The 25,226-nt window shown below is 37.9% G+C and overlaps 2 protein-coding genes across 2 annotated transcripts in view; one reads left to right on the top strand and one right to left on the bottom strand.

Annotated features, from left to right (window-relative positions):
- Positions 1 to 9,061, top strand: part of LOC116698023 (glypican-6) — an 85,296-nt gene extending 76,235 nt beyond the window's left edge. Inside the window, exons 7-9 of the mRNA XM_032529734.1 lie at positions 5,379 to 5,515; positions 6,380 to 6,555; positions 7,410 to 9,061. Coding sequence (XP_032385625.1) covers positions 5,379 to 5,515; positions 6,380 to 6,555; positions 7,410 to 7,621 — 525 coding nt within the window. The 3' untranslated portion in view covers positions 7,622 to 9,061. The remainder of the gene's footprint in view (positions 1 to 5,378; positions 5,516 to 6,379; positions 6,556 to 7,409) is intronic.
- A 667-nt stretch (positions 9,062 to 9,728) lies between these two features.
- Positions 9,729 to 16,974, bottom strand: dct (dopachrome tautomerase). Its single transcript, XM_032529735.1, has 8 exons — positions 16,511 to 16,974; positions 15,530 to 15,829; positions 13,891 to 13,991; positions 12,485 to 12,651; positions 12,175 to 12,354; positions 11,917 to 12,052; positions 11,591 to 11,792; positions 9,729 to 10,611 (listed from the first exon to the last, which is right to left on the bottom strand). Exons 1-8 carry the CDS (start codon positions 16,797 to 16,799, stop codon positions 10,436 to 10,438), a joined length of 1,551 nt encoding a protein of 516 aa, XP_032385626.1. The 5' UTR covers positions 16,800 to 16,974; the 3' UTR covers positions 9,729 to 10,435.
- Positions 16,975 to 25,226: the final 8,252 nt, after the last annotated feature.

The raw sequence follows: 25,226 nt of genomic DNA on the forward strand, positions 1-25,226 counted from the left end.
TTTATCGTGGTGGAGAGGTTTGTGTGTCCCTATGAACCTGAGGGCTGTGTTGTCGGGAGCTTTGTGCTCCTGGTAGGGTCTCCCATGGCAAAGTGGTCTCAGGTAAGGGGCCAGACAAAGAATGGTTCAAAAACCCTGTATGTCTCACTGAGAGGGAGTTAGAGGGACCCTGCCCGGAGGAAGCTCGGGGCCCCCGTCTTGAGCCAGGCCCAGACAGAGGGCTCGTCAGTGAGCGCCTGGTGGGCGGGTTTGCCATGGAGCCCGGCCGGGCACAGCCCGAAAAAGCTACATGGCTCCTATCTCTTCGTCACATGGACCCACCACCTGTGGGAGGAACAACTGGGAGCGAATGCGCTACCAGATGGGTGGGAGCGCTGCCGCTCCAATTCTGCTTTGCTCCACTGCAACTGGGAGCTCGAAAGATAACATTGATCTGCTCTCGATTGCTCTTCCTTCATCCTTCAAGTACCTGGATGTCTGTCAAAGTAACTTGAAATTGAATTTTGTGAACTAAATTTGAATTATGAGAACTGAATGTGAAGATATATAGAGAGTTGAATTTTCATTGATTTTGATTTCATGTATTTCAGTTCCAAACTATAAATTCAATTTCAAACTATACAGATTCAGTTTTTCAATGCAATGGTTGAAATTAAACATTACAATTTCAAAGTAGGTGATTCAATTTCCGTTTTTCTATGCCATTATTCAAGTTTAGCAATTCAAATTCAAATATAAATTATTCAAAGTCAGTTTCTGTTTCAGCCCATAGAAAGATGGGAAACATCTGCCACCATGTTCCCAGAAAAAGAAGCCAAGACCTGCCTGAGTGCGCACAAATACAAGAAATATTTGGAATATCTGGATAAAAAGACCTTAAGCCTGCTAATGCCTTTATCTCATTCACTCATACTGTTGTTTTTAGAAATCATTTTTCTCTGTCAATACTTCCCAATGTTTGTCCATTCAAGCTGATTATGTTTTTACAGAGGTAAACATTGTACTGTATATCCAGTATGTTTGGGTGGGTTTTGTTTGTGGTAAAAACAAATAAACAAAAAAGGTCTGGATCATGGCACGCTAAGCTGTGTGACCTGTAATACATTATGGGCTACTTGTTATTGCTGTTTCCTGGTGAATTAATCTTCTGTTTTGAGGATTAGCTGTTTAGTAAACATCCTGTTTTCCTGTTCCTAAAGAAACAGAGCAGGGACACAGAGAGAGAAGAACATTACAGATAATTGATTTGTTACATGTACGATTAAATTAATTCTTGTTAGAAGATGAATCATGTACTAAGTGGCAGAAAAATTAAGAGCCGTTGCCATCATGCTCCACAGCCCATTTCCATTGTTGTCCTTGAGGAGAAAAGATGGGAGAGGACAGATGCTATACAGTCCAGGGACGTCTGAGCACACACTGTTACATCACAGTTGAAAGAAAGACCAGGGGCTTTAAAAAAAAAAAGAAAATAGGAGTCTTGTCTAAGATCACGGGTCAGCTGGCCATGAAATCTTCACTTTCACTTAGGACTGGGGTAACAGGAAGAAAGCCCAAAGAGAGAAGAAGTCATAGCGAGGGGGCAGAGAGAGAGAGAGAGAGAACCAGCATGGAGTAATAAATGGTTTGTGACAGTAAGCAGGTAGACGATGGAGAGCCAAAGAGAAAAAAGATGGCTGAGAAAACTACACCTTGCTGCACTATTTTATCCTCATTAAGTTGATGCTTAATCATGCATCTCTCCTCGTTTTCGCAAAGTCACAAGAAAAGACAGAAACCAACAATGAGTTAATCCTTTGATTATCTCTGTAGCCAAAGCCTGATATAGATCACATTATTTGTCTGTGCCATAGAGCTGCATTGTTGTCACTAACTATTAAAAACATAAATTAGCCAATTATGAGAAGTTTCTTCCTTACATAAACACGGCCACTGTACTTAATTTTGAGTCGATCCCACATATACCTAGCCTGAAGTTGTCATATTCAGATTCCGAACTTCCCGACCTCAAATGTTGAGGGCGGGGCTAAATTCGTCTGGCATCTATTCTGCTGTAAATACTCACCTGGGTACCAATTGTGTATTAATCCAGTCCTGAAAATAGTCCCCAGCAAAAGCAATATTTCTTTTGACAGTGAAACTATATATTTGTTTGTTTCTTCAGTAGGAACCAATGGGTTGAGGTTGAATTCCATACATGGGGTTGGGAAGTCCGAAAGTATTTAAAGAGACAATACATCAGTGTTAAGTTTGTTATTTGCTTATTTGCTGACTGGAGAATATAGAATAATGCCAGACTTATCCTTTAAAATTTATTTTTCAAGGGCTTGTATTTTCCAAAGGTGAGACAAATATCTGAATTACATTACAAATACATTCTCAACGTGTGCAATGTTTTTAATTCCTAATGGGAATATCTAGCTGTACAACAGTACTGTAAATCAAAGACAACTAGAACAGGATTGAATCTGCAATACTTTAAAGTCAGTTAAAGTAAAGTGTTACATTTTTCCATCAGATGGGGAAATAAGTGATTTATTTATAATTTGTATCAAACCATAAAGGTAAACTACAGTTCATCTGAAAATTTTAAAATCACCAAATTTGGAGATGAATTTTTATTCAACCATGATAATCACAAGTGGGGGAGTGTGTGTGTGTGTGTCTGTGTGTGTGTGTGTGTGGGTCCTGCACGATATGAGGAAAATGTCAAATTGCGATTATTTTTACCTCTGTTGCAATTGCAATATGATTCACGATATTGTAGGGAATGATCAATGTTTTGGATCATCATTCTCATTTTCACTGAAACACAACTAAAAATGTACTATAGTCATGTAGTGTGATTTTTGCAAGAATCTGCACTAAACAAAGATGTTTTCCATTAGTCTGTAGGATAGGATGTTTAGGCCCAGGACGTCTCTGGAGCCCAACATTACTTCCTTCAGAATGGTTTGACATATATTTTGCCTTTAACAAATATTGCGTCGCCCTGCAATTTTGGATATTGCACTAGTCCATATTGCGATTTTGATAAAAATGCGATTAATTGTGCAGCCCTAGTGTGTGAGGTAAAAGAATAGTAATATTTAAACATTCTGTTCTATCAGTGGAAGACGGCATTCAGTAAAACACATCTGGACAGTTATTGCATATATACGTTTGTTTCCCCCAGCACTTGTAATACCTTAAGATGAATATCTTGACAACGTTTTAATATTTTACTTGAGCTCATGAGCCCTTTTATATACAGTAAATGGCCATGGCTTGCACATCCAGTGAGTAAATGTTTCTATCAATCGCCTTGTCAGCCCTTATTACAGAACCAGATATCACACACTAATGACTTTAATGTCATAAGGTATTTAAATAGCTATCCCACTTCATGATAATAGTCATTGTTAGAATGTCACTGAAAACAAATGCACTATAATATTCTCCACTGGGATGATAATTGAACATGTTTAAACTGCAGATTGTTTGTATGTAAGTCTTTCATTGGTCTTTCTACTTCATACTGTTTCCATGGTAATTACAAGTCGTTGTGTTATAGACCACATGGAGATCCATGGGAATGTGAAGTTTAATGTGAAAGAAACTTCATTAGTAAACATCTCATCTTCTCCGTATTTTCTTTCTGGTTGCTCATCTGTCTCCCCATTTCTCAAAGACATAGTGCCATCTAGTGTGCATTGTAGCCGGTTGCATGCCAGGGCTGCTTCTTGCAGTCATATTATTTATTCATGGGCAATGCCCAATGAAGAGAGAGGCAGACTTTTCCCAGAGGCATATTTATTATTGTGAGAAAAAGCTCATCCTTTCCTCTTCTTTTTAAACATGTTTTGCTTTTAGCATCACACATTTTAAGGCATTCTAGATCAATCAAGCACTAATATTTACTTTTATTTTTTCAGTTTTCATCTTAATAGGGAGTTTTATATAACTGCTAAGGCTATGTGTGTGTTGTGGTTGGTTGAAATGGAAAGCATCCAATCACTCTAATATAATGGATACATGGCGGAGGACAGCTTTGTGTGTCAATACTGCACATTATAGAATTATTAAAACATTGTTAGTCATCTCAGCCTATTAAATAAGTGGACTGTTGATCTACTTTCAGTCACATGAAACATGGCAGTATCATGTTTAGTGAAGGTGCAAATTTTTGTCATTCCCAGTTCAATTCACACTTTTTACAGGTTCTTGCCTGATCCTGAGAAAAAAAAAAAATGTGAATCTCTCACTTGTTAAACTAAACTTAATGTTTGAGGTAAAGTCAAACATTGCCAGTCAATCTCTTGCATTGAGTGCAGCCTTTACCCTCTGGGCAATATCAGAGCTGCTGAAGTGCTTTGGCATCAGTGTGACAGGATTAACACATCAAAAGCAGAGTTGGGGCCTACAGCAGCGTCACACAGTCAGTACAGCACCTTTCATGTTCTGCTCAGGTTCACTACAATTTCACGTAAGCCAACAGCAAGTCAGTCGGAAAAAGATAATGGGGCCAACCTGCTGCTATCAGGCTTTCCCTCAGCTTCAGTGAAATATGTCAAATTCTGTGTTTGATGAAAGATTGGAGTTCAACAGGCTCAAGTCAGAAAACGATATCTGACTATGTCACATGGCCGGGATGCAAAATAGCATTTAAGTCTGACATTCAAGATTAAATTATTGCTGCGAGCCTGCATGGTCTTACTTTCCATGATGCAAATATTCGATAGTCAACACGGTGGGAAAATTAAACCCAAATCATTTTGGCGGAGTCAGAGAGAGTTAAGATGTCTCAGGGTTAAATCCCAAGGATTTATAATCCTTTTGATAAGATGTGGTAATAAGTGACACTGGGGCAGTTTTAAAATTAGTTTACAAATGAGATGTATCCTGAGTGTGGGGGAGTTTTTGAAAAGACTAAACCTCTTTTAAGACATAAATGCTAAGTTTGTATACCTTCAATCTTTCATAAAGTATACATCAGACACTTCAAGGATATCTTTTACTGTCTGCATTTTCTCTCAGATGATTCTGCAACAGATATGTGGTAATTAGGAATAGTGATGTAATGCTTTGGGGGCTACAGCTTAAATAAAGGAATAGGGAGTGTTAGGTTTGTAATCAACATTTAAAAGAAAATGCCTCATTCATACTGCTGAATTTCTTTCTTATTTTCTTGCTCGAAATAAATGTCTGATTAAAAAAATTGTGTACAATTGTGCATTTGATTAATGTTTTTTTTTTATATATATTTCCTGCATTATGTACTGTGCATATGCATAATTTTCAGCTGCAAATGCTATATTGGAACACAGACTGGATTTATTTATTTATTCAGTTTGTTTTTTTTGTTACTCCCATGTATATCAATACCTGTCTTTGCTTAGGTGGTTGACATTAAAGAGAAACTAAAGCTGTCAAAGAAATTTTGGTCCAATCTGCCTGAGGCGATGTGCATGGAGGACAGGGTGACCGCTGGAAATGCCAGTGATGACGAGTGCTGGAATGGACACACCAAGGGCAGGTGAGTGCACCAGGGCCTGGGGGCTAACGCAGGCTGATACAAAAGGTTATTAGAAGTCCAAAGTCTGTTCAGCCTGACTAATGTTAATCAGTCTAATCCTAAAATTAAAGACCAGATTACTTACTTTCCCTGAATTAAACTTGGCTGTGCAAGAGCTTGGCACACCTTGACTTTTGTTTATCAACTGAACAAATAAAAATTGGTCTCTTTAAACACTTAATACCGTAGTTGATCACAATTGCTTTTTTAAATGCTTTTTGCATTTTTGTCAATGTTATTTATGGAATTGTGTTTTTCATGCTGGCATAGTGTGTCCCTGATAATCTGTTTTCATTTTTTTTTTTTTTCAAGGAAGGTATTTGTGCTCCAAATACTTGCAAGCATGCGATCACAGTTAATAGATTTGTGCTACTTTTATTCATATTATCAACTGTATGATCAAAAGACTTTATTCATTCATATTTTTAATTACCTGAATAACTGTTAAAGCTGATCATTCAACCCTGCATATTGGTATTGGTTGTGGAAGATGCTGCTATTTACAGTAGGTAAAATACTGCCCAAACTGTTTTAACCTCAAATAGCCACTCTTGAGTGCAGTATGAGAATTAGACCCATGGCTTGAACAACAAAATATGTGTGTATCAGTCACCCTTTCTCTAGCCTTCTCTTTGTTTTTATTGATGTAGGAGAATAATTTGCACGTGAGAGAGCTCAGACTCTTGATACGTTTTTAATGCGCTTGTCTATTTTCACAAATATTCTTTCTGATTGACTGATGATCTCTCACTGGATTCCTTGTCCTTTTAACAAGCTCCTTGTCAAAAATAAGTCATTACATTTATTTTATTGTATGTATTAAAGGTACTTCCCTGAAGTTCAAAAGGATGGACTGACCAACCAGTTGAATAACCCCGAGGTGGGTGTGGACATCACCCGCCCAGACACCTTCATCCGCCAGCAAATCATGGCTCTGAGGGTGATGACCAACAAGTTGAAAAATGCTTACAATGGCAATGATATCTACTTTCAAGACTCAAGTAAGCAACTTGCCACTTTCCTTATCCACACACATGTGACAACATGTAAAAATAATGTTTCCAAATCGTTTCAGTAGTTCATCAACTCGTAACAGGGTGAACAGCACTTCTGCATTTGCTTTGTGGCTCTCTACTGGCTATAACCGCACTATGTAAGTTTGCCAGATCGGGTAGCGGATCTGTAGTTCCAATGAGACATAATGGGACAATTCTGCTTCCAACCTGTAGAGGGAAAGAAGTGGGAAAAGTTATTCAGTGTTGCTTTAGGGCAGGAAATATGTATTTTTAGTCTGACCATTGGTCAAGTTCATGCCTCAACCTGCCACTCATCTTGATAAGCTGTCTACTTTGAAATACCTAACCTTGAGTCGGAGGTAATCAGCATCAGGAAAGCCACAAAGAGGCTCTGAAGAAGCAAATTAACTAACATGGGCAGTATGTAAAAAAAGAAAAACATAATGGTCCATTCTTCTTCAAGGTAGGTGAAAACTTGATGAAGACAGTTATGGAAAGATTTGGAGACAGCGTTTTAGGTGTGCAGTATTCTTCTTCATTTAATATCAGACCAAAACAGCCCATCCATCACAGATTTAGGATTTGGTTCAACAGTGGTATTGAGATTTATAGAGAGCAACGACTCATAAGCAGATACAGACTGGTATTGTACTGTATATGGCATTTTTCTGTTAAATCGCCATAAATAAAAACAAAGAGCTGAAAGAGACTTGACTGTGGAAAATGTTGCACACTGTAGCTTTAAAGCAACAGTTTAGGAACGAAAAATCAGCTTGAATTGTTGACTTATGGTTTGTCAGTGATGTGCTCATGGCTTGTGTTCTGTTATGTTGTTGAAGGCGATGAAGGCAGCGGCTCAGGCAGTGGCAGCGGCTGCACAGAGGTCTGCTCCACAGACATGGTCACCGTAGGTGCTGCCACCGAAGGCCCGGTGGTGGAAGCCGACCGGAGGGGGCCTGTGGATGACTCTGCCCCGCTTCGTGCACCCTCTGTAGCCCTGCCAACCATGCTGGCCTTCTCAGCCCTGGCACTCCACCGACAATGGAGATAATGCTGGAGGAACTGGCTAAACATGGATAGCAGGGTTTTTTTCTTTTCCTTTTTTGCAGTTTTTTGTATTCAGGCAGATTGGAGCTACAGTCAAGCAGACAGTATTTAGGCTGCCAGCCTGGAGGCTATAGGAGTCTGCTCTGAAAAAATGAAATCATGATTTCCCACTTTCCCAAAGATCGTGCAGTGCCAACCTTAGACTTGACATTTTACGGCATCACTTCACCATCTAACAATGATGCCGACAAACTCTGTTTCAGAGATTCCTTGCACAATGGCAGGTATTAATGTAGGTCTCCATGTGGAAAAATATAACACGCACTTTGATTGTTTTGATTTTTTTAATGCAAAAAATTGTTTGTGTTGAGATTGTGGTTATTTGATTCATCTGAAAGAGGAACAATAAGTTCAACATGTGTTTACCATTATATTTTGAAACAAATACAAAGGATAATGACAGAAAATTCAGGAACATATGGTTTCCACCTACAATTTCAATTGAATCCTTGTTTCATAGCCATTACATCATGTGCCAATTATTGATTTATGATGAGAAGCAATTGAATCTTCATCAAAGTCATCATAAATCTGTGCTTGTTTTTAGATCAGACGCCGCCACTGAATCATGTTGCTTCATCATATGTTTTACAGTAATTTCAACCATGACCTTTTTGCGAAATTGTCGGTTAAGTATATAATTTGTTGGTCATGGATCTGCTCTGTTCAACTTTCGCCTTGTGCTAAAACTCACATTTTGTTTAAAGAGATAAGATTGTTTTTTTTATACACACATTTGCCTTGCAACCTATTTACTATCTGCAAAATATCCTCATATCATACTGGTTTCTCAAGCTTGGCTTTAGGAATAGACAGCTGGGACTGGATTTATATGGAGCAATTTATTGCCATAGAGAAGGTGCCACCAATGTACAGTAATACTATAATGATGCTGGTTCTGTAGTGTTGTAGGGTGCATGTCCTGGTGTGTAATTAATGATTTAATGTCAGAGTGCTAAATTAAAATCCTCACTAATAGATTCTGATTGATTGATAATACATGTATTATTTTTATCAGCAGGCCTTCATGTCTCCATTAAGCTTCCACCTAACCACTTTATAGCATCAGTGACCTGCATGCAAAGCCAATTCATACACATTTTTTAAAAATCAACAATTTAAAAATATACTAATAATGTTCTTAAACATACTCTGCTAACATCATAAAGCCTTATAAAGGCACAGTGATTAAAAATAATGTGTGTGAATGGACATTGCTGTATGAAAAGCACCCCTGTTCAATACAGAATCACCATCATGACAGGAGTATTCTGCTGCTGTAATCTTTATATTCATTTACAGTAATCGGGCCTATAACATGTGTTTCTGAATCTTCAGAATAGTCTACAAGTATTACACCTGAATTCTGGATTTGCATACACAGGAATATAAAAGGTGCCACTTTTGCATATGTGATTGAATAGAAAAAGCTTATCCTGTAACTGCTTTTACAGTTTGGATAAAATAGCCATATGCATTGTGGTGTTTATAAAGCTACAAAACTGAAATACTGTCATGCAGTAGTAAAAAGTTAAGTGTTGCTATTACTCCAAATATATTACCACCTTTGTTTAAAAGGTGAGGGAATTATTAAGAGAAGATGTAGCAAACAGCACACAGTGTCTACTGGAAATGCAAAGAAATGGGCCCTAAATTTATCTGTAAAGCTTGAATGGTTATGTCTGCAGCACAGACTGGCTGGAAGCCGACCACAGTCACCTGTGAAATGAGAATCTGTGGTGACCGGACAGGCCTGAATGCTCCAGTGAAGCTCCTCAGTAGAGCGTACTTACAGAGAATGTGAGAGGCCTGGCACTGCTGAGGGGGGCGGACAAAACCAACCTGTATGTACGTCTACTGTTCTCTAAGAGCCTGTCAGCTCCATAACCACCAGGCCAGCTAAGCCTACATATCCAAGGAATTAACCAGTGTTATGCCCTTCCTCCGCAGTATATCAGTGAATATTTGTTGAGCTTTTCTTTATTGCATTTAAGTCAGTGTTTGCATCCATATTGCAAGAACAAAAATACAGAGAAAATATGTCAAATGCATCATTTAAAAGGATTCTTTATTATGAATATTAATTTTACAGGATGCCCTTTTTTATGTTTTGTATCATTGAACTTTTAATGGTAATATTTTTGCAATAAAATTAAAAAAAAATGGATGTCTGTCAGACAAATTATCTGAAAAATAGAATTGGCATGAAATGCTTTGAGTCCATTTTTTTTTTTTACAATAAATGCATTTCTCTAGGAAGTCAAATCCTAATGAGGTGGTGTTTGGAATTTCAAACTTAGAGAGGTGAATAACTAGTTAAGCAAATATGCCTTATTGTTTTCCAGTGCAATTAAGATAATTGCATTTGTGTTTTGTTACTGTTCTTGAGAATAAATATTTATTAAAAACATTCCAATAGATTTCTATGTGTAGTGGCTGTTACAAAGAAATTGTAAAATGTTCTTAAAAATGGAAATGGGGTCATGCTCTTGTAAGCTCACAGAATTAATGAAATTATACATTAATTGTGATTGGTATTGGGAAGTGTCTATTACTATTTCCAATCAAATTTACATGATTCACATAATTTTTCTTAAATGAAATTGGATTTAACCTAAAAAGTCCAAGTGTAGTTCAAACACAGGACTCATATTTTCCTCTTGCATCACAGTAGGGCATACAGAACATTGGTAATTGGCTGCTCCATTTCTCTCAGGTGTTGAAGTATTGAAGTGTGTTTCAGAACAACTGGCGAAATCTAGGCTTCCTCTGTGTAATTTCTATTTGTGAAGTCTGCTTTTATCAGAGGTTCAAAGCCTCTATTTCTCCGTTGACGCAGGTAGAGCACAAAGATAAGGAGAAGCGCCAGGAGACCGATGAAGACTCCCCCCAGAGTGGAGCCCAGCGCAAACACAGCCGGCCCTCCATCTGCATCTGTAAAGATGAAAGACAGGTGGAGATATTTACAAACCATTTTGCAGCAGAAAAAAACTGAATGTATATCATTTCAGTCACTGTGCTAAAATATTATAGTATCAGTATTATATTAGGCTACTAATCCAAGTAACGCTGCGTCACTGCGTTACCCGAATATGATTTGTTTTTGTCCCAGGTAGGCTTCCTTACATGACGTTACGTGTACGCTTGCCGTAATTTAGCGCGCGGCAGGTCGGGCGGGCCACGGCAGGTACATGTCATGCCGGTAGACAAAAAGCTAAATGAAGGATCACGGAGAAAGGAATAATTTCAACAACTGCAGGTATTTTCATTATTAAGGCTTGGATCTGAGTGGGAACATCGATGACATCCAAAATGTCACTGTGAGCAGAGCTGGGTCCCTCTCCTCTCTTGCCTTGTGCACGCAGGCAGAGCGAGTTACTGTGGTAATGGGAAGCTGCGTTGCCAGGTCCTTCTCATAATGTAAGCCTACGTGAAATTCAACAGAAAACTCAGTAGGGTTATGTAAATGTGTGAAAATCTTCGTAACATACAGTAACAGCCTGAATGCAGAATTTTTGAAGTTCTGCCGGGGAGTGGGCGTAAAAGTAATATAGTTATATAGCGAGTAGCCTAATGTAGCCTAACTAAATTAGATTAATTACTAAAGAGTAACATAATACATTTCCCGAGTAACTTGCCAAACACAGCTGTGAATTGACGTCAATGACTGGTTTGATATTTTGTTGTAAGGATTAGACAAAGGAGATTAAAAAAATAAACTTTAGAGGTGCAAGTAGGCAGAATTTATTACCTTCGGACAGAGCCTGTTTCTAGTCTTTGTGCTAAGCTAAGCTAAGCTAACCTAGCCTCATGTTTACCCTACAGAACTTGAACTTCTCATCTAACTCTTGGCAAGAAAGCAAATAAGCGTATTTTCTAAAATGTTTAACTATTCCTTTAAACACTTGCTCACCATCCATGGAAATGGCATAGGAATATCCCAGGTTCTCAGATGTAACATATATCTCTTCGTTGGTGATCGGAGGGAAGAAGGGAACCATGTTGTAGTCCCTGTTGTGACCAATGGGGGCCATCTCATCTGGGAAGGTGGCATTGGATGGAACAAACCTTCTCATCCACTCGTCAAAAATGGCATCAGTGAAAGCGTGGAGCACCTGCGAGGGAAACAACCGGGAAAAAAAACACGGTAATTTTAACAACAGCAACATTACCCCTTCATTTTAAAGTAAAGCAAATATTTCACCTTGTCATTTTAGAGTAAAGAAATCAAATTCTGACCAGAAAGATGGGGTCGTTGGCTGCGGAGTGAGACAAAGCACTGGTTCCATTGACCATGGAGTGGACGAGGTTGTGAAGGTTACTGACCGCTTCATCCAGTTCTCCATCTGGTTTTTCGTACCCTTCAAGAGCATTTCTGTTGGTCACAAAGCACAAGTATGTTAAATCAAAGTTTTGCAAAAGAAATACCAAGTACACATTTGAAATTATTATTTATGCTAAATAGTTGTACTTTAGAGTTGTTATGTAGAGTTGTACCTGAAACTAAAGGAGGAGTTGGTGAAGTACGGAGGACTGTCGAAGTCTTTCATTCCCAGACAGCTTCTGACGTCAGTCATGGTGGGCAGAGACACGTTGCCTCTCTCCATTATCCCTCTCTGAATGGAACCCTCACGGGTGCCATTACAAAGAGTCACCAGGCGATTGTACTCATCCAAACTGCAAATTTATAAAAATATCTGACATATATTAAAAACGTACATTAATTTGCCTCACAATGTGAATTTCATCATAATCCAACCAACAATTATTAAGCCCGTTTCACTTTCCACCAGTATGTTGTGCTGACCTGTCACATACCACCCCCCATCTGGAGAATCTGGACTGGTCACTGACGAGGGATGGGTTGTCTGGGTTTCGGCCTCCCAGTAGAGAGTCGGTACACACATCACACTCATTTTGCCCCGTGGCAAAGTTCCAGTAAGGGATCCCGAAGTTCTCATTGCTGGTCAATCTCTGCAAGGAATAGTAGTATTATTTCAATATAAAACAATTTTGGCAGCCAATATGCGAGCCATGATTGCTACACGCTAACTGTGACTTGATCCAGTCTCACAGCTACAGTTTCCTCTACATCTCCTCCCTAAGCTTTAGCTTTCATTTTTCAAAGTTCTGACCAATTCTCTCTGTCTTAAAGATCTTCCACAAGAATTCACATGCATGTGGCATTTCAAACTGTTGTACTGTGGGAAGGTTATCTGCTACTTAGGGCAGACTGATTACATCAAACAATTCAATTCAAGAGTCTCTGGTATGTTTTTTTGTAAATATTTGCTGAATTGATTAATAAACTGGATGGATAAATTCTGTATGAAAAAATATAACACTTACGGGTGTTTATGTAGTTGTGGCCTGAAAAAGGACCTCCAAGATATCAGACACTGATGTACCAATATTTAGTCCACTTTATGATTTAAAATGACTTACAAAAGAAATTATTATACATATGGTAATACTACATTGAAAAGCTGGTCACTCCAAGGAGAAAATTAAGCTATAGCATACGTTCAGTCAGGAAGACTATACTTTTGCATGCTTTAGGCCTTTTGTTTACTTCTCATGCATCTCAATTAAATCACACCCATGTTCGATCACTCCTTGCTGTCGTGCAGCTCTCATCAGCTGATCTCATCTATTCAAAAGCGCAGTGACACCCCTTTATTGTAAACTGTTTCCTGTCCTGCCTCATTTTCAACATGATTCTTTGTGCATTTGCGCTGTAGTTATGCACGCGGTGCATCGCAGCTTTTAAATCTGTTCTCCTCTCTGTGGTTGTCAGCAACCATTTCACTGCAAATTGTCACAAATGGCAATGCGCCCCATCAACGCCAGTTGTTGCAGATTATTCAGCTCCATCATCCTCATCAGAACCATCAGTCAGCACCATCAGTGTCTAGACTCCGTAGAGGGATTTATCTGCTGCTGTTCAGGGCAGACTCTCCTCAGTTACAAGTACCAAATACCTGTAACTGAATAAATACTTTTACCAAATACTTTTACCACGACTTAAATAGCACATTTCTGTAATAATATATTTTCATCCTAAATCCATTCACGTGTCTCTCAACAGTGACACAATTTATATATTCACAACTGTTAGATTTAATCAGAAATCAACCCTTGTGTTGTTACTGATCCAATCCAGTCATGACACAAAAAAAAGATTGTGACATGTTTTCAAAAGATTGCACATACCTGTAACTCCCTTTCCAAGCTGAGGAGGTGATACCTGTGCCAGGTGATGAATGCTGGTCCTTTGTGTGAGAAATCAATAGCTTTGAACGGCCGACCGGGACCTGCAGGGAAACCACAGTATAAGTGTTTGATGAGCCCTGTGTGATCACAAGGCAGTAATGTGCACATAAGAATATTATTCAATCTATGTATGAGCAAACAAATTACTTTGGATTTATATCACAAAAATGGATATCATTAAGTCAAAATCTAAACAATACCTGCTGTCCATCTTAACCCTTGTATGGTATTTGGGTTAAATTGACCAATTTCAAATTTTTACAAGAAGTAAAATGGTACAAATATACTTTTTTTTTCTACCTGAATATCATTGGCCTTACCTTATTTTATGTGATAAACATGTTTTCCTGACACCACTTATGTTTTTTCCAAGATAAGAATGATCACATAGTGGATTTCTAACATGAATTATAACACATGACAAAACAAGAATCACGCTTCCATTTTTAATTGTGTTCTAGTAGGGACTGATTGCGTTCCCTAACCATATACTGTATGCTATCTCAATTGTTTTAATTTGAGATAAAGACAATATTTGTTAATAGATTATGAAGTAAAATTTTATTTCAGAATTGTTTTTAAAACCCCAATAAGTCACGGGTCCATTTGACCCGAGGGATACGAGAGGGTCCCGAAAGTGAAGACAATACAAGGGTGAATTTGTTTTTTTTATTGCTAATATCTAATTCTATATGTTTGTTTTCTGATGCTGTTCACAATTCGATTACTTCAATTATGATGAGAAACATAGTAACCCAGATTGTATTATCAATTAGGATTAATTTAGGATTAATTTTTATTTTTTATTTTGGTTAAACTATAACTGTAAATTTGAATAAATCTCAATTGCATGTTTAAAAAAACTGTATGGATTAGGTCTACATAATATTTATTCGTATTATTTGGAAATGTCTGGAACAATTTTAAATAGACCTAACAAATTACCCAATGGAATAAGGTGTACAGTATATGCTCAATATCTGTCATAAGGCTGCACAATATAAGGAAAATATACGATATGCAATAATGTTGAATATTGCGATAACAATATTACGTGCAATGAATACACAGATACTGAAGTGTACTCAGTTCTGCCTTTCTGTTGCTTTCAGTATTCTGCTAAAATTTAAAACAGAATTTAAACCAAATGAAAGGAAATCCTTTCCAATGTTCTTTTTCTGTACAAATTAAACTTTAAATGAAACATAAAAGGTATCACAAAAAAGAATGACAGTTACATTTTAAAGTGCAGTTTTCTACTAATATTTTCTTTCAACTAACACAAAAAATCTCTGTGTGTCTTTCGCAATTGTCGCAGCCTTTCGCAATGTGTTTATTGTGCCAGTTGATACCGCGATGACGATAAAAAAACAATATATTGTGCAGCCTAATACGTCATACATCACCAGAGCTCATTTAAATAAATGGGGATGTTTCTATAATATATTATTGTTATTATATTATATTTCTAATAATTGTGTTTATGATATCACATTCCTAATAAACAGACTACGTGAAAACAAATCACATGAAATATCAAGTTACAATACTTTTCAGCCATTAATGTGTGAAAATTTACCCAGAAGAGTGTCTCGGACAGAGTAGTAATGTTGCCAGACAAAGAAGTCGTAGATGGAGATGTTGGCAAACTGGGGCTCAGTTCCATTTGGTCCCAGGAGTCCCAGCCAGTGCTGGGTGGCAATGACATAGTCTGGGTGGGTGGTGGTCTTAGCAAGGTCCAGAACATCGAGAAACTCCCGGAGCTCTTCTGGGGTCAGGGAATGGATGTTCTTCCGTACCACAGGGGCTTTCTTCTGGTCACAGTTTGGTCCGGTCCAGCCAAATTTACACTGACCACAGTCATACCCTGCAAAGTTACCTGCAACACAGAGAGCAAACTAAACGTGTCAAAACATATTAATGTTGTTGATGATGTTCCAGGTTCAGCACTAGTCATCTAATTGACTTTATTTAAAGTGCCTATATGTAACTTTCAGTTTGTATTGTTTCTAGCAGCCGCTTTGCGGTTGTGTTTTTACCACACCTACTGCTGTAAAGGTCTTTTCTTTACAGTGCTTGCCCACTGTATATTACCGAGTAAGTAGCGTTACACTTTCCCTTTCCCTTTTTGCTTTTAGTTGCTTTTCGTTTAATTTCTTTCTTTTCTGTGATGGTCCTACCCCAGTATCAGCCATAACTACAGCAGATACAGATAAACCTCTAAAATACAATTAGGCCTATATAAAGAAATCTCCTGCTTCCTTTTACCTGGCTCAAAAGGCCGGATAAGCTCACACAGTCTTTTCGGTGTTACAAAGAAATCTGTGACCCATCAGAATGTGTAACTGTAGCGCCGTCTTCCTGCCGCAAATCATTCTATGAAATTGAACCCGGGCAGAGGCCTTTCAAAAAACAATATAAAAATGACGTTCTTTTCACTGTTAGTCTCGTTTACTGTCATAGGTAATTTAAGACCATTGTATGAAAAATGACAAAGCTACAGAAAGATGAAAAAGTTACATATAGTCACTTTATTAAAAGTGTAGCCTACATGACTCACCAGTACATCTGCAAGTCTGATTGAAGAATTTGGTCGGCCACCTCTCTCTGTCATCAACATTTCTCAGTCTGTACGGTCCTCCCCACGGTTTGTTGTCAACTCGAACCGCCGAGCAGCTTCCTCTCCCCGACAGAGAGCCGCACACATTGGCCGCATCTGAGCCCAGAGCGGGGCAGCACTGCTTGGACACGATTCCCTCAACTGTGCAGCACACTCGAGGAAACTGAGCCTCAGTAGCTTCAGGCCAGAGGAGCAAACACAGAAAAGCAAGACCCAGAGCATTCATCATATCTCACCTGTTTGTTTCCCCCAGTCAGTGGTGACAAATCAGTTAGTACATCAACTTGTAGCCGTAGATAGTTTAGATGCAGTGATAGTTTTAACATCTGTGGAAACAACTCTTAAAGCCAAATCATGTTGTTTTCCAGTTGGTTACATGCACATTAAGAAAGCCAAATTCTGTTCTTGCTTTTGTAGAGCTGAGGAGGATTAAGCCTGTCGGTCTTGTGATCATCAGGTGACAGAGCTGGCTCCACACTGGAATAAGAGTTGGATGAATAGGCTATAGGGAACGGCCTGAAGGGTTATGTAATGTGTGGATGGCCACTTTGTACTAAAAGACTAAATTGTTGCTGTTTCTTTGAAACCATCAATACAACGCCCTGAAGGCAGATCATTATTTTTGTTATGATTGTAAATAAAGTAATCTGTGTTTTTCAAAGATTTTTTTAAAGAGTTTTTCAAAGAATCGTGTGGATGATGCTGACCATGTGTCTCATCCAACAAGTCATAGAAACCAGAGATAAACCCTACAACACCCCTGGGGGTGTTAGAGTTAGTGGAAGTGGGCTGCCAAATTATGTTTAAAAAACAATGTTTTGAAAGTTACTTCTTTCAAATATTAAAATGTCTGAAAAGATACATTAAAAGAAACCCACCATTTTAATAGTAAATTTGCCTTTTGTGAAAAAACATGTCCAGCCATACAGCACATGCAGTAGGGGATCCCTACTCTGTCTCTCTGTCAGCCAAGGGGTCCTTGGTCTAAAAACATTAAAGACCACTGCTCAAAACCATACAATGTAAAAGGTAATTTCCCTTTAATACGACCTACATGTAACCTGAAAATCCGGAGTTCTTGCAAGAGCCCAATTTGAATTTGCTCACCTTAATCTTTTGGATTTGGGTCTGGATTTCGAGGCTAACCTACAGGATTATTTCATAAACAGTTTTAGCGTTGGCAGGAAATACATTTACTGTCCTCATATCTAAACCAGAGAATGTAGGTTGCCGTTTTAAACACATTGTTAGTGTTGTGAAACGGTCGCAGTTTAGCTAGCTTTAGGCACAGAAACTAGGCTCACTTGGTTATGATTGTACTTTAGGTTAAAATCTGAAATAATAATAATATCTGTAGATATCTGAAATTGCATTTTTATATGAGGCGCACAGGTAACCGGCGCACAGTTGCACAGTATTGGTGTCTTGACTTGAATTGGACACAGTCTGGACGAGAAATTATTTTAAGAACAAGAAATGAATAACTAATTCAGCAGTTTTCTTCTTTTTTACACTTAAGCCATTAAGATCATATCCATCGCCTCACACACAACTTGAGAACCCATGAAGTTGGCGGCTGTGGCTCAGTGTAAGAGTCGTCACCTGCTAATCGAAAGGTTGGTAGTTTTATCCCTGGCCCTGTAGTCCCATGTCAAAGTGTCCTTTGGCAAGACACTGAACCCCTGAGTTGCCCCTAATGCTGCGCCATCGGTGTGTAAATGTGTGTTAAATGTTTATCTGATGAGCAGGTGATACCTTGTACGACAGCCTCAGTCACAGTATGTGAATGGTGAATGGTTCCTGTACCATGTAAAAGCGCGTAGACAGTTAAAGAAATGGGGCAACAGATCCAGTTGCTCTGGACGGAGACCAGTGAAGGATATTAGAAGCACTTTTCCGGTGATAGCTGAGCGTTACTGCGCAGCCTCCAAAGTCTTCTGGGAGCTCTGCCAAGAGAAATCTCAATCTTTTCGAATCTTGCAGAAACTGAGAGCATAGGTATATGTTAAGAGATAACATATAGGTACAGTCTAATCATTATTATTAAAACGCTAGTTAACATTAGTAATTAATCCCAAACAGCTAATATAAGTCAAAACTGTCTGCGAGCTTTTCCTGGCAATACGATGATATGTCGACTATGCAACAGAAAGTCTCTTGGACACAATTGTTTGCCTATTTTTACAAAAAAAGTCTGCTACGGAGCTATAATGTGAAGTATAAGGTAATGGAGCCTTTTATACATTGTCATGTTTCTTTAGAAATGAACAAACTCAAGTTTTTAAACGCTTCAGATATGAATTTATTCGAAAGTGGCGCCAAAATAAATGGCATTCAATGGAATGATAACGGCAGGTGAGTGCTTTGTGGCATTAAAATGGCTCCGTAGGAGCTACGCTTCGTGGACGCCTGCTTACCCCCTTGCTTTTCCAGTGAAAGCTGATGGTTACTGTTCAGCTTCCAACTGAGCTTGACGACGTAGAAGTCACGTGAGATACCCGTCGGAGAGCATAGATATATTTTAGGAGATAACATAGGCACACGATAATTATTGTTAACTAAAATGCTTGTTAACATTAGTAATTAAACCTAAACAGCTCATGTAAGTCCAAACTGTCTGCGACTTTACCCTGTATACAGTAATTCCTTTACTGTGCGACAGTAAGTCGCGTGGTTATGACACATGAGGTACAAGGTAATGGAGCCTTTTATACATTGTCGTGTTTCTTTAGAAATAAACAATGGAAAAATAGAGTCTTTAAACACTTCAGATGTAAAGTTATTCGCTGTCAAAGTTGCGCCATAATGAATGATGGTCAATGGAATGCTAACGGGGGTTGACGACTTATTAGCATCAAAATGACGCTATAGGAGCTATGCTTAGAGAGGAGAAGTGCTTGTAAAAGTGCTTTGAGTAGTCGATAAGACTAGAAAAGCACTATATAAAAACAGGCCATTTACATTTATTTACATTTATGACAAAAAAACATAAAAATCACTTGATCTTTGTTTGGAGTCATTATTGAGGGGATTTGCACTCATATGATCCTGCATGTTTGTTTTAAAACAGCCTTTGTTTACAGGAGTTCTACATCCATTAAAGAAGTAAAACGGGAGAAACTCCTGACACTTAATCTCTTTGACTGATGCATTCCAGTGGTCAGGCACGGGGCAGCTGATAGCTAAGGGGAGTTCTTATTCCACGACATCGAAGAGAAAGTCATTCCAGTCCAAAGTTGATTACTTATTACTATAGTTGTGATAGCTATACATTGATGAGCTATAAGCGTATCATAACTGAGGCAAAATTAAGAGATTAATAACATTTGGAACTGTCATATTTTTTCTTGAGTACTATTACTGGTGATAGAGCTGTCAGTAACACTTAATTCTTATAAAAGCATTGTTTTCCAAGCATTTCCATGGAGTCAGCTTTTTTTGCTTAAATCCATATTTTTTCCAACTGTATTGGGGGAAAAAAAGTGTTGAACTTTGTTATAATAGAAATTCCAGGGTCTGAATCTAAATTTACCAATACAAAAAAAATCACGAAGAAAGTCAATACTGAAAAAGTGACAGATTTTAAATCAAACCAAGTCCAAAATACCTTTAAAGTATCACATACACATTAAAGTGTGGGAAAGGAACAGACATGAATGTGGCCTCATTAGAAAAGGCATGGTAGTGGGGTTTTTTTTTACAACATGCCGTGTGAGGTTCATTGCACTCAACAGGATTACTGAGCATGTTTTCTGGAAGAAGTCAGATGGAATGTCTCTATAGAATATATGTGTGTGAATGCAAATGAATACTCAGACCCAGGGTGTATGTGACTCCAATTTACCAATTACTAGATTGTTGTTCATTACAGTCGTGGCTCGATGTTAAGGAAAATGTGATATTTTGCATGAAAAGCATAATCTATAAAACAAAATAAATAAAAAAATAAATATAAAACATACCTGCTTAAATGTTTAGCAAACTAATTTAGGGAAATGAAAAATGCATGTAAATGTGCATGAATGAGAACCTTTACATTATACAAACTCACACTGGTGCATATAAATATATACATGCTACAGTATTTTTGAAGTTTTTGAAGGCCAAAAGTCATTGGATTTGAGATGTGTTCCTTATAGTTTCAGCAAGTTATGGTTAACAAAGATTTGGTTTTGCCTGTAGTATTTGTCATTCTTGTCCATGTTTGAAAATAATAAAATTTGAAACAGAAATACAATTGTAAACAAACATATTTTATTAACTGTAAAACATTTAACAAACAGTGAACACTAGTTAGTATCATTTAAATTGTTGCCATCTGGAACGTTTTTAATTGTTTCTTTTTTTGTTTCTTTATTATTCAATTCAATTCAGTAGATGTAAATTCTCTTTCTAACACTGTAAATAATAAGTAATGTCTGCACATAAGGCACACATGGACTTAAACTTTTAATGTTGTATTTATTTCCGCCTTTGGTCTGATCCTGTATTTTTAATCGATGTTGTAATAACATTGAATTGAACCAGGGGATTGTCCATCAAGTGCAGTGTGTGATGCTCAACAATACACATCCATGTGCCTGTATAATTACCCAAACAAAATAATAATTCTTTTCACATTTAGTTTCCACTATTTTAACTGGTTTTATTGGAAATTTCTTCTACCAAAAACTGACTTGTTAAAAACGTGTAAATTGAAAGAATCCATTATTTCTACTTAAACACATGATGGTGCCAGAGAGCCATGAAGAAACACACCATCGCATATAATGGCACGGTTGTGTGAGTGACAAAATGTTTTCTACTCTCACATAAAAAACATATATGTGGAATCGTCTGCTTATCAATTTAGGATAATATAAAAATAATGGTCAACATATTTCTATGATTATCTAAGTATATTTTGAGGTGACATGATGAAAGATACATTTTTAACTGAAAACAAAGGAATAATGGCAAGAACAGATTTTGATTTGCATACCACTTAGTAGTTATAAAACTCATTGCATCTATTCATTGTCTTTTCATATGGAGTTTCCAACATAAGGATGAGCAAAATGGTCCATAATGCATCTTTGAAGCAGAACAAATGAAACCATTCGGTTAATAGTCTTTCAAAGAGAATCACAGACGGAGGTGATTATTCATTTGTGAAATGATCTACTTGTTACCATGTGGATGAAGACATGCATCCATTTTCTTGACAGCTTTGTGAATATTGTTCTTAACACCTAACCCACTCTGCATACGTTTTATAGGAAAATGTTCTAGCTAAATAAAAGAAGGCCTTTTAAAATTTTAATTGAGGCCACTTCAGTTACATTTACTGAGACCAGAGCTCAGTGTCCTAGGAACTGGTTAAAACCAAGCGATTCACGCTTTTGCTTGTTTTTATTTGGTATTATTTCATTAATGAAGCGTAATGTGAGGAGCCACTCGACAACACCTGCTGGGCTTTTGGGTATCTTTTCCATATTCATATAAGTTTTTTTTTTCTAAAATGAGCCCAAACCAAATGTAATGCACTTTTACTCTTGAGAAAATGCACGAAAACCAAACTTTCATAAAATGAGGAAGAATGGACAACAGGTCAGCAAAATGCTGTGGTTTAGTCGTTTTTAGCACGGAACCTCACATATACAAAACAAAATTACTAAATTAAATAAACGAATGACTTTAAACAAACACAATATGAAACAATATCTGCCTGTAGTTCATAATAAGTTTAAATACAAAGCACAGGTTTCATGATAACCTGTAAATCACATAATGCCTCACAATACTTTTATTGTAGTTATCTAACTATTTAACAAAATACCAACCACTGTTTGTAATTATTCCAACATTGAGATAAAGCTCTTTGCATTTAGAACATCCTGTCATGCAATTTTTTTAAAAACTCCACTTCCTCTCCACAAGTGAAAATGATTCTATCCTATCAGAAAACAGTAAACCTTCTTATTTACATTTATAGCACAGTTCCTTTTTTTACACTTCAAAACAACAGTGTTAATCTCCTATTTATTTTGTGGTGTTTTTAGCTATGGTTTTATTTTCTGGTCATTTTCTTTTGTCCTTTTTGTGTCAAATGTCAAAAAGGTCTTTTTCAAAAAGCGGCATGCAAATATTAAATGTACCTTGTGGTACTCCTTTACATCCACCATGTCAGCATATTCTAGTGTGAAAGAAGGAGTGATACAGTGCAGACAGAGCGATGCAGTGTCTGTAGACAATAGCAGGGGGGCAGTGTTGCTGTGTCTGGTGGCCCTGGTACACTGGAATGACTGGCCCTAACAGTTTGCATTTCCTTCAGGATGCTCCAAGAAATATGCCATGAAATAGTCTAGGATTGGACATCTTTGTACTTTAACTGTCACCATTTCAAATCTCAACCATGCCAAGCAGTGACTGACAGTATATACAGTGGGCTGGGTGGTATGCAGTCGTATAATATGAGTAGCCTGCATAGAATTTTAATCCTCTTTAAGACTCCTATCCATCTCCGAATTAATATCTAGGGGCCACATATCCATCTGTACTAGTTTGTGCTTGCATAGCCCACTTCTCTTGCAAACTGATCAAATTATCCACTGGAAAATAAGATTAATAGTTATGCTGCGAAACACGCTTGAGGTCAATTATTTGGGAGATTCCAATGATATACTCATTACACTATAAAGCCAATTCAAGGACGAGCAGCATGAAGAACTGTGTTGTAGATTAATTGCCATTAAAGGTCAACATGCGTTTAAATTGACAAAGATGGTATCCATTTTATCAGTATGAAGTGCACAGTATATGGGAAACCTATAATGCTCATTACATGCATTTAAATGAGTCTCTCCTAATTACTAATCAGTCTCTTGTACCATTAGAGATGGAAATTAGAAATACAAAACAGACCTCTGGGCATTTTCACTCAGACTATATTATGTTTCCTTTATTACTTGGCATTTTGAAAATGAAAACCTACAACCCTAGAAAACTTTTTTAAATATAATATTTCAAAGCTGGGAGAGTTTTACTACTTCTACTACTAAGCTAAAATCTCTGGAAGTGTGTATCACTAAAGAACTATTGTTTTTGAAAATAACAGAGTAGTTGATGTATTTTTGTTCATAAACAACAACACAAACTAAATATCTGGCCTCTAAAAACAAAATTAAACTGTTTATTTTGCTATGCCCCAATCAGAATATTGGCTAGACCCTTCAGTGATTCTTTCTTCAGTGATTCCCGCCCACTTCTCTGGCAGCTTACCGATTTACATTTGAGCATAATGCAAGCATTAGAGGAGGCACAAGGCAGCCCTGATAAGTTACAAAGTGCTCCGGGGGTAAACCTCGTAAGAGAGGGTTTGGAGTTATTTACAGCGTTCAAATCCTTCAAAAATTCATGTCTGGAGGATGAGATTGGTTTTGCAGTTGATGCTTTGCACACAAAGCAAACACAATGCGTATGGAGGGTGTTTAGCTGTAAATGACCAGATGACATTAATTCTAATTGACTGATCTCATCCCATGCTCAGGACCAGTGTGTATGATACTGCTCAGGACACAAGGGTCCTGTCAAGGCACAATGTTACACACAAAGCAACAACACAGAAACACTAAGATTGGCTTAAAAAATGAGGAACACAGAGGATGTGTTAAAAATGATTTTCAAATGCAATTTAATTTTCAATGAAGCAATACTTAAGTTGTATGGCATTTTCTATTCAAAGATATGTTTTGATTGTGCAATTCTCATAATAAGAGTGCTCAAAAATTGCAACGCCATTACAAAGCAGGTTAAAGGCAATGGAATTCCTTCTTATCACAAACGCTTTCTGTACAGTTGTTCCATTTGAAATGCATTTAATTGCAAATAGAAAAGAGAGAGAAAGCCAACAATGCGAGGGTCTGAAGCATTTTTCTCGTCTGCTTTGAGTAAGCGTATTTAAATCTAAGCGGGCAGACAATGAAGGAAAGGAATCGTGCTCTGAATAGCCTCTCTCTCTCTCTCTCTCTCTCCTTTTCATTCCCAGGCCAATTCACAGCCTTCCTCTCCTCTTCTGTTAGGGGCGGGCGTTCCACTCGCAGCTCAAACTTCCTCTGTAGAACAACACATCCACCTGATAGCAGTAGCACCACACATGTAGTCAGTATTCATCAGGACACTGGGAGAGCCCTGTGTGGGAGTCTGGGTCTTCTGTAAATACTGTCTCTGACAATCTTGAAGACATACTTGGAGTCCATGTTTGCTCTTACAGAGCTGTTCACCCACTTGTTTGACAAGGATGCTGCTCCTCGCTTGCATCAGGCTTTGCCAAGCCCTCCCTCTGAAGCCACAGCCAAGCCTTGACCCGGGATCCCTCTCCCCACTCGTTCCACTGAGGGGAGGAGTATCTGGGGATTGTGGGGCACAAAGTGCTTGAAGCTTGTGTCTTTGTTGGGGCAAGCAGGGAGAGAACACCCCCAGCAGATATGCTGACAGTCTCATGGGAGCAAGAGAAGAAGTTGAAGCAAGAAAGTGCACCCTTCAAACTTTCCAGTGCAGTGCTAGGAATTCTATTTTTTCTCAACAAAGATTTATACATATTTATACAAGCCCAAATACTGATAGGAAGGTGGTAGAAAAAAAAATCTTGGAATTGCAGAGGTAAACTATATGTAAA

Source organism: Etheostoma spectabile, chromosome 11 (genome assembly GCF_008692095.1).
Source record: "Etheostoma spectabile isolate EspeVRDwgs_2016 chromosome 11, UIUC_Espe_1.0, whole genome shotgun sequence".
Lineage (NCBI taxonomy): Eukaryota > Metazoa > Chordata > Actinopteri > Perciformes > Percidae > Etheostoma > Etheostoma spectabile.